The sequence below is a fragment of the Anopheles funestus genome, chromosome 2RL, assembly GCF_943734845.2.
Source record: "Anopheles funestus chromosome 2RL, idAnoFuneDA-416_04, whole genome shotgun sequence".
Taxonomy (NCBI): Eukaryota; Metazoa; Arthropoda; class Insecta; order Diptera; family Culicidae; genus Anopheles; species Anopheles funestus.
In genome coordinates, this window is record NC_064598.1 from 94,497,075 (window position 1) to 94,507,630 (window position 10,556).

General features: G+C 41.2%; 1 protein-coding gene across 1 annotated transcript; it reads left to right on the top strand.

Annotated features, from left to right (window-relative positions):
* The first annotated feature begins 3,911 nt into the window (after positions 1-3,911).
* Positions 3,912-8,509, top strand: LOC125762835 (uncharacterized). Its single transcript, XM_049425359.1, has 6 exons — positions 3,912-4,740; positions 5,673-5,881; positions 6,028-6,163; positions 6,281-6,543; positions 6,624-6,756; positions 6,988-8,509. The coding sequence occupies exons 1-6, from the start codon at positions 4,632-4,634 to the stop codon at positions 7,098-7,100; spliced, it is 963 nt and encodes a 320-aa protein (XP_049281316.1). The 5' UTR covers positions 3,912-4,631; the 3' UTR covers positions 7,101-8,509.
* Positions 8,510-10,556: the final 2,047 nt, after the last annotated feature.

Consider the following 10,556-nt stretch of genomic DNA (forward strand, 5'->3'; position numbering starts at 1 on the left):
CAGTAACAGACAGTAGGAAGAAACCGCGAGAAATCCTTCGTTTTAGCCCGCGGGTAACGTATATCGGATTAAAATAATATTGCTTTAGGCGTTGGTCGTAAGGACATGGACATCAGGAGCCTGATGGCACGTTGGCACCTTTATCCTGGGAGTTGAACGAACGAAAGCTGTTTGAGAAGATAAGGAAAAAAACTCTTATGTCCTACAGTAGCACGTATTTCTATGTGTAATACAGTCCGTAGCATAACTATACGTCAATTTTCCAAAAGGAAAATAGACGAGAGTGTTGAAAAGATAGAAGAAATTGACATTCTTCATTCTCCAAGTTATAGAAAAAAGTTTTTCTTTTGATCTTTATGGTCTATTTTAAAATTCAGTTATTTATTTATTTGAGGCGAATGTCAGTCAACAGGCCCAAAGCCTCTATAAAATAAATAAAAAAAAAGTTATTTATTTGAACAGTTTAGACGCACTATAAATATTTTTAATATATTTTTCAACAATTTTTAAATTTATTTTTAAGTTCTGAGCAAGTATTGACTATCCGGTTACTTGGTAAAAATAAGTCTAGTAAGCCAGAAATAGCCGGCGTGACTTAAGAGATCGTTCAGCCAAGAAGATCTCTATCTTCTATCAGAGAGAGAGAGAGAGAGAGAGAGAGAGAGAAACAGAGAGAGAGAGAGAGAGAGAGAGAAAGAGAGAGAAATCCTTACAGGCGTGTCCTGTGAAATATAAAGAAACATGGAACTTTCCTTTATTTTTCAGAAATTTTCTAAAATCTCTTTCTTCTACATAACCTCAAAGTTTTTCGTTTCATCTCAAAGAAAGTAACCAGCAATTGGTTTACGTTACGCACTGTAGAACAATGTTCGTACTGCTGCAGACACAAAACAAAAGCGCACAGTGCCAAGTGTCCCTTCTTTTGTCTCCGGTCACGTACAGCAGCAATACACTAACTAGGTGAAAAAGAGTTGTCTCCATCCAGCATTACGTGACGTGCTGCTGTTGGTAGTGGCCGTACAGTCGGTTCATTGTTTCATTACAGCCCCCGGACCGAACATCTTTCACCGGCGCGCAAAAGGGTGTCCGTTTTTGGGGCGATGTTTTGCAAACGTTGTGTTTGTTTTGTGCACGGAAGATTTGTGCAAAAGTGTGCAAAGTAATCTCATCGAGCTGGTTGATTTGATTGCGGAAGTTTATTAACAAACCACATGCACCTAGCTCCCATTTGAAGGAGCACCTAAGAATGTACGGAATAACTCATACAAGTGTATGATTCCATGTGACGAATACGGTAGTTAGATTAATTGCTTTTTTTTGTTTGTTAATTAAAATTAAACGCAAAAACAACGTTCCATAGCGCCAAGAAATTTGTTTGCATTCAAAACATTTAACCACAGGTTTAACGTTCCGAACACACCATCGTCGAGATGCGTTGGGGGATTTTTCGGACATTGGCTAATTGGTATCAATTAATGTTTTGTCTGTGCTTAATTGTTTAATTGTGCTCTGGAAAGGGGGAAAGAATTTTTGGCGAACTGAAAGAAACAATTGTGCTGCAGAAAAGAAATTCTGAGTACTTTTGACATGACTGACGCATAGAACTTATCTTCTCTCCATCGTGAGGATGGATTGACATTGACGAATGCTTTGTTGTTTGGAGTTAAACACGCTGTTTAAAAAGAGAAATCAAGCACAAAACGTAAACTCCCGTTTGCAAAATAAAAGAAAACAACACTCCAATTTGTTGAGCATTGAAAGGATTTAACGGGCTTTTTTTTGGTAATATACATCGTTCCGCTGCGCGTAATTACAATTCTGATGATTATTTTTATTCGCTTCATTGTCGAAATGGTCGATAATGGAGAAATAATGGATTAATCAGTGACCCGCAGCGAACATTTTTGGACAGTACTGACGTCACCTTTTTTTCGCTTTTTTTTTTGCTCGGCAAAAATGCATTATTATTCGTGCTATAAGTTCGTGTGCGCCGTTACACGCGTTATCATAAATCACACTAGCTTTCCGATCGCTTTGAACCGTCCATAATAACACAGCCACATATACACACCCCCTTTTTTGTGAGGTCTTGTTGGGGATGTGAACTCTGTGAAGGATACAGTACACTTTAACAGCCCTTTATCTACTGGTGGATGTGAAAACAGAGGAAAAAGGGGGTGGGAGAGAAGTTCGATTTTTTTTTTATATTTCGCTACCACGGTTCCGTTGTATCTCGCATACCAAAAAATGCAGAAAACTCTTCATTCGCCCACTCTTCACCATTGCGTGATACGTTTGCTATTTGCCGTTTTACGCATACGGAGCGCAAAGAAAGCGCGCGTTCGTAGAGGCAATATATTTAATCCTTCGTTGAACTGGAAAAATCGATTCCGATGCATACTTGCAGCTTGTGTGTGTGTGTTTTTTTTGCTGCTGCTGTTGCATCCGCGATATAGTGTTTTTGGGGTGGCCGAGTGGTGCAATGTTGCAATGGTGCAATAAAAAAAAAATAGTAGAAATACGATCCATCCATCCATCGGACGAAAAACGCGCTTCAATGCGGTTTTATACTACAGCGTCCGTCCGTTTAAGCATCGACCGCAAGTTGTTAACCTTGTTCCGATGATGATTACAGAACATTGGGTTTTATTTTTCCACCAAAACAAAAAAAAAGGAGTGATGACTCATATGGGAGTTTTACATCGTTAACTTCACTGCAGTGCGAGATGTACTGAGAGCTGATTTTAGTTTTTTTAAAAGCTAATCAAGTGTTCGTTACGGTGTTATGACGTTTTTTGAAACCTTTGCCTGTGATGATCAATGTCCGACCCCGTTGCTCGGTTTTATAGTTGATTTATTTACCCCCCAAAAAAAAAAAGATCCACACATTTGAATGTTTTGCCACACCCCTTCGGACGGTCGGTCGGTGACGAGTGTATCGGGATGTCTTAATTTACGCTCCGTACCTTTTCCCGCAGTTGCATCAAGCGTAACATCGAAGCAATTGGGTCGGAATGGGCGTTTAACAGTAGACTCATAAATGTCATGTTGCATCTTGATTGACTTCTTGTGACTATTTTGACTTCCTGGCGTTTGGAAGGTAAGGTTTTGTCTAGGAGTGCCGTCAAGCCACTAGACAAACCCATGCGATCGACTTTTATTTATGATGATGAACGCTTTTGATTGAACTGCCATGTTGGGATTGTTGGGATCTGAATTCAACTGTCCTGTCCTGGTGTAGATGAGTGTTACGCTTTTTTTTGGTTTGTTTGAGGTTCTTGTCCGTTCGAGCAAGCTGCAAATAATGTCGTTAATGGGTGAGAAGCTGTGACAGAAACGATTGGAGAACGAACGAGTTAATTGATTGATAGAGTATTTGATCGCAACTGTACGAAATTAACGATGGAACGAACGGACACGCACACACACACCCCCGTAAAGACTTGGTCCCTATATTCCCACATCCACCCACATCTGGGTATATGCTGCGATGATGTTGCGCTTAGTTCCGATCCCGACCGACAGAGTGTGTGTCGGCAAAAGGGTTTTTCATTTATGCTTGCGTTTCCACAAAAGCGCATGCGCTCCCGACGAAGGGATTTCTCTCTCAATTCTCCTGAAATGGATTTCGTTTTCAAACCGGATTCAGTGCGTACACGGAGGCTGGCTTGAAGAGTTATTAAATTCGAAGAAAAGATTAAATTGTTGGACAATTTAAGTGTATTTTAACTAAGTTTACGAAGTGAAGTTAATAAATCGAAAGTGTTCAACTTTTGTTGAAATAAATTGTTTTAGAATTAGGTTTGTCGCAGAGGTCAGCTGTATGGAGCTTGAGTTAGTTAGTAGAAACGAAATCGTAGCTGTAAACAAAGCATCGTTCGGGTAGCATAAACGAGCATAGCACGAACAAATCGGTTGCGTTGGAATTCGCAGTCCCATTAGATACCATGCGTTCAAAGCAAAGCCATCGAATGGAATAGTGCTCGTTGTTTTCGCCTCGCCTCGTCAGGACCTAGAACAATGTGGAAGTGAATCAATCCATTTAGCCGTGCATTTAGTAACAAGCAAACAAAACAAAAAGAAAGTTAATTGAAGTGATACATTTTATCGAACGAAAACAAAAAAGAAAAGAAACCTAACCCAGGTGAACGTTACTCCATATACTTAGGTGACGAAACATCAGAATAAACAAGGGAATGAAAATGGATAGTGAAAAGTGTTTGCAGTGCTGATCGCACACCAAACGAATGCGTGTGTTATTTCCGATAAATTTCCGCCCGCACATGAACGAGTGGCATTTGAAGTGATTGTCAATAATCGATTACTACCGAAAAGGTGGATAAGAGCTGTGCGGTGTCACGCTGGCTGACTAGTCGCAACGGGGAAAGGTGCAAACGAATCCACGTGAAGTGAACGAACGACGAAGAAAACAACAGAAAAACGTAACATCGAGAAACAAAGAGCAAACGAAGATAGCGTGTTTATGTGAAGCGAGAGAGAGAGAGAGATAGAAAAAGAAAGAGAGAGAGAGAGTGGATCTGTGGTTGCGTTTGTGGATGACGCTGGAATAGTGAAGTTAGTGGTCAATTAAAAAATGATAGCATGGGCTCCTGCTATGATCAATACGGCCGATGAAACGATATGAGCACGTATGCGTACAGTACAGGTTGTTGGGAAATACGCAAACAATGTACGAGATGTGGTGTTGGATAGTAATTCTACAATTTCTCCTGGCGGAAGGTAAGTCGGCAAACAAACAAATAGCGCTTCCGGCACGTGTTTGTGTATTTTTTTTTGGGTTTTACATTTACTTTACATTCTGTTCTGTATTGTTTCATAAGCGATATTTGCTTCCATCACACAAGGATTAAATTTTGTCGATTATTTGTAATTATTTATTCGTGAGGATAAAAAGATCTAAAAGTAAGCGGATTATAATCCAACTTTTGTTTGGTAATAACAAAGATACATCAACCGTGTTGAATGAGTTGGATTTAAATTTCGGAATCGAAATCTTTAAAACTGAATCGGAAAGATTAATAGTCTGAGAATTGGTTAATATCTGGAGTTTCCAAGGAATTCGTAAATCTTCCAAGGTTTCCTCCATTTCTTTTAGCAAGCTCATACTTGGTGTAAATATTAATGATTTTATCATCGAATTTCATAATTTATTATCAAAAACTGCATAAAATTAATACGTTTTGAAGATTCACAAATCTTTGGAAATTCGAGGATCTTCAGAGCTTCATGAGATTTTATAAATATGCCTTTCAGGACTCTCTTTGTTGTTAGACTGATGACTCTTCATTGATGATTCAGAACTTATGTCCACTTGATTTTCAACTTCAGAATTTAAGTTTGACTTTTGCTTAACTTTTTCTTTGAATGAATAATTGCAAGACATTAGCTCACTCATCTCAACTTACTACGAAAAACACACAGCTAAGAGTAAGCATATTTATAAGTTCAAAAACAGATTAGTTTAAAACTTCTCCAAATAAGGATATTGTATAAGTTTTATGAAAGTCCTCAAAATGTTCTTCGAACTTCGATCGATTTTCTTTCGATTTGAGGCTCTGTAACGAACGTCACATATCAAAAGCACCGTACGTAACACGATCGATTCGTAAAATTAATTTCATAATTTAACCTTTGTCGTCTGTCCGGGTCAGAACTCACCTCAGGTATAATGCTCACGGAGGTGCGGGTGCCCAAGCACACCATCAAGGGCCACTCGGTAAGATTGGAGTGTCATTATGACATGGAAGGCGAAGCGCTCTACTCGGTGAAGTGGTACAAGGATGGGTGCGAATTTTATCGATATGTGCCAAGAGACGATCCGCCCGGGACGGTATTCCCCCAGCCGGGCATCATAGTGGATGTGAGTAGAAGCGGTATCAATGCCACCTCCCTCTTTTTCTTTACCGTTGATCCTTTCTTGGGGTCTTCTTGCGCTTGTACGAAGGGTGAACGGTGTAACTAAGAACTGGTCCCTTGTTCCTATCCGTGTTTCGTCTATCCGTCTAGCTACAAAATTCGACCAGCGAGCAGGTGGTGCTGGATCCGATAGATCTATCATCCAGCGGAAAGTATCGATGCGAGGTGTCTGCCGAGGCGCCTTCCTTCCAAACGGTATCCGACCATGGGGATATGCTGGTAGTTGGTAAGTAAAACCCAACCCCGAAACCTTATGCTGATTCGTGTATATGTGTGTGTGTGTGTGAGGACGTTCGTAATGACGTTTGTGTTCGCACCCGGGGATGCTTTACCGCGCTTCCAGTGCTTCCTGAGGAGGATCCGTACATTACGGGTGGGAAGCCACGGTACCAGATCGGTGATATCGTGCGCGTAAACTGCACATCTGGCCGATCGAAACCGGCGGTCCATCTGACGTGGTACATCAATGGGGAGGCGGCCGATGGGTTGCTGGTGAAGCGGTTCGAACCCATCGTGTCCGGACCGGACAAGCTGGAAACTTCCATACTCGGCCTGGAATTCCGTGTGAAGCCAAAACATTTCAAGCGAGGTGATATGAAGCTCAAGGTAAGCGTTTCTCGCGGTTCTACGAGCTGCAAAAGAAAAATGTCTAAAACATGCAAATTTCTCCCTTTTGGTTTTCGCAGTGCCTCGCCACCATTTCAACCGTATACTGGAAAAGTAACGAGGAGAGCGTCGAGGGCGAAAAGATACAGAAGGCACCAATGCTGGAGTCTCGGCGGGCCGTTTCAAGCGACACGCGAGCAGACCGAGTTCAAGGTAAGTAGTACAAGAAAGGAATACACGGGTGCGCGGTGCGCGTTGTTCCTTGTTCTTTATGGTCCACAACAAAAGCAAAAAAATTCGCACTGTCTCGTGTCCCGCGGACGGGGCCAGATGGGGGCGGTAAGGTAAAAACCAATGAACACACGAACGTGATGGAGTCCTTTTTGTTTTTTTCTTCTCTCTTCTTTCTCTCCCACCATCCCCCCGACTTGGATACCGTTTCAGCGGCGAGCGGTGATGCATTGGCGAATAAATATTCATCGGGGTTGAATTTTACATTGCGCTGGTTGCTCACCGTACTGTCCGCGAGCCGGTTGGCCTGTTCGTGGTTGGCCTAAATGCATGGCGCGCCCCGGTAATGGCGAGCACCACGAGTCGGCGAGCACAATCCCAACAATTCGCTCTCTTCAAAACTATAACAATTTTATTATCATTCACTGTAATACATTCCGTCCCGAAACGGGTCGACTATTTTCGACCCCGACGTCAACCCTTCCTACCACGTCGTGTAAGGGTGAAGCAGAGAGAGCATTCGCCCCCTTCCCTTAAAAACGAAACGAAAAAAAAATACGTCGAAGGAAACCGAAATGTCCATAGTCGATGGTTTTTGCACCGAGAACGGGTGTTCCGTACGGGGTGTTGTTTTTTTCTTTCTTCTGTATGTCCGACCGTACCCAAGCCCAAGTGGTGCAATTTTCGGATATACACAGAAATTAAGCTCGTCGCAAGGCAGTCGATTCATGTAACGGGAAAAGATGAACTACATCACGCCATTGTTCGATTCGTGAAGGACCCGCAAGAAAGCAAATCGGCTGCGAACAAGGTAATTTGAGCCCATTTACAGAACGGAACCGCTGCAGAATGCGCGAACACTCGTCGGTTCAACCAGCTTATATTAGACGGCACACGCTATATTAGCGACTGAAAGTGAGAGAAAGAAAGAGCGGAAAACATACATCTGTCGGCCGTACTAGAAGAACAGGCTTTGACGAGCAGTGACTAATATCAGCAGTGTTTTGCCTATGGACATATCGAATGGATGAAACACGAATCATATCACTATGACACAATGAAGTAATATCTTGATGTGCTTTTTCACTGTACTCCCAAAAAAACAAAACAAACCAAAAAAAAACATACTAAAATTTGACGAAATGGTAAACGAAAAGGATAAAATCATGCAAACATATCACCAGTGAATATTGAAGCAAACGAAACAATATCGAAAACAACCAAAAAAAAAAACAAACTCTTTTTCACTCCGTTTATTCGTGGATAAGTGTGTCGCAAAATCGATTCGATCTCTCCCTCCCTGTAAAAAGTGGTGTAAATATTGTAAAAGATTTCGCTCCAAACCGAGTGTCGAGTTTGGATCGAATCGGAATGTTGTCCCAAAATTGTTGCTCTGTTTGTTTTTTCCTTTTATTTAAAAGCAGTCCCGAAAACCATTACAACAATATGAGGAGTTTAGATAACATAAAACAAAAAGGATAATCTGAATTTTTTACATACAAAACACACAAACATAAATACACTCAACATAACATTAAAAACACACACACACACATCATACAAAGAAAGCTAGCCAACAGTACTCGACCGTACAGTCGAATATTCTTCTAGAAAATTGTTACTTAACGCATACGAAAAAAACAAAATGGTACGTATGAACAACGAGAGTGGAACGATGGCCGTGACTGATGAATAAAATAATTTTATCCATTACGATAACAAATACTCATAATGTTGGTGGTTGGAGATTTTTCTTTATACAGTCCGAAATCGGATCCGAACTGACACTTGTGGAGGTAAGTCGATAAATCGTTTCTTTAATTCCTGTTAAATGTCTAATAATTGTTTGATTCTGGGTTTTACTATAAGGATTTTTTTATTACAATTAACAAAGATTAAATAAGATCTCTTGTCAAATTACCATGGAGAGGTCCAAGGACTCTTGGAAATTCTAGAAAATTGGAAAACCCTTTCTGGGTTCTTTTTAACTTAAACTGCAATGTGTTTAAGTTGGAGTAGAATTCTATCCCTACCTTATGGAACTTGTTCAAAATAAAATTGATTTTGTGCAAAGCTTTCTTGTGCATTAATTCTTCAAAGCAGATTTCCAAAAGCTCGAGAAAGGTGGAAAGATTCCACGTTTAGCGCTACGTATTCTACTTCAACTACAAGAGAAAACAGAAAAGGTTTTAAGTTTTAAGATATTCAACTTCAGGCTCAATGTAGGGTCACAGAAATCGACCTATTGAGAAAGCTATTCGGAATGCTATAGGGTTTCAGAGTCCGATAGTAGAATCGGGCATGTCTCTAGATTCGATTCAAGTTGTGCTATACCATGGTATACTTTATACCATGGTAAAGTTAATATCTTTCCCAATTTCTGGATCTCGCTCAAAAGGGAGACGATTCTTTTCAAAACATACTTAACAGACACACAGAAAGTTTGGAAAATTTCTGCTTCCAAAAGATACCAGAAAGCGCCTTTAGCTGCCCGACATATTCTAGTTTTATTTCAAAAGAAACCAGAGATCAAGTTCCAAGATCAAGATCAAACCCGCTTCAAGTAAATCCCTGGAACTAAAATCTCTCTGAAATAGTATTGTTGGGTCTTTCGCTAAACAATTGGAAAATAAATCTTGTATCTAGTTTGTTTTTTTCAACTATAAAGATAAGAAAAATGCCATACAGGAATATTATACTATCATGATAGTTAATCAAGATCAGGTCCGCCCATACACCGGCACAAAAGAAAAACAAAAATCAGATAAAACACAGAAGGATAATATTTCCCCCTCGTGCTGTGAGGTATCGGCAAACCAAAGACAAAAAAAAAACAGACAAACACTGGCTTCCTGCTGATAGTGTCGGCGAACACACATCGGCGAATTAATAAATGTCGCAGTTGATGCTGCGTGTAATTGATGCCAAACTAATGGTGTAACGGTAGAAGATTCATTCGTTCCCCTCCACACCACCGGCGGGCGGCCTGGTTGCGTGTCCAAGAATCCTTTTAGGGTCCGGCTGGGAATTATCAATCAATTACTTTATTTGCCAAATAAATGTCAAATATCTTTCAGATCGTTACACCACCATTTCCATCACCAACCACGTTGAGAACACGGGCCGGGGGTGGTTTTGTTCGCCGTGACATTTGTTCTATTCTCACAGGTGCACGTGCGGACGTCGTGTGACATGCGTGTGCGTGTATTCCTGGGATGCTGTTTCGCAAGTGACAATGTGGGACAGCAATGAGGGTGAAGAAGCTTTTTTTTCCTTCACACTTTACCCCATCATGGACACACATAAAGAAGTACACACACGCACGCACGCACGCACGGAGAGAAGTTCTACCCAACACGTTTCGCTCCGTACACGCAAAAAGCTCCGGGTGTTGGAATGTTGTCCAGCGACAGCGAACTGTTGGCAGCATGACATGGGACTCGTGGCAAAAGGGACAACGGAACAACAATAAACAAAAAAAACAGAGGCAGCAAATAATGTCATTTTATTTATGTGGTGACTTTGCGGCAAAAGGCAGCAGAAAGTCACACTCTCGATGGTTGGTTGGACCTTAACATATAGTTGGCCCCCTGAGAAGGGGCAGACCCCCCACTCCCTCCCCAAAGGCAGAAAGAAGAGTGGAGCAGCGGACGAAAGTGCTCTAGGCGTTTGTTCTCCTGTGTCCCATTACGTCTTCCTATAGTTGGTGTGTATGTATGTGTATGTGTGTGTGTCTCTTAGTCCTTGGACGTACCGTTGTTTCTTCATTGTGTCCCTCCGAT

Bases quoted from the DNA above. Each gene is read 5' to 3' on its own strand.
- LOC125762835 (XM_049425359.1), top strand. From the start codon at position 4,632: ATGAAACGATATGAGCACGTATGCGTACAGTACAGGTTGTTGGGAAAT. The intron at 5,882-6,027 runs GTGAGTAGAAGC...CTATCCGTCTAG, and splicing joins AGCCGGGCATCATAGTGGAT to CTACAAAATTCGACCAGCGA. The intron at 6,757-6,987 runs GTAAGTAGTACA...ATACCGTTTCAG, and splicing joins GCGAGCAGACCGAGTTCAAG to CGGCGAGCGGTGATGCATTG.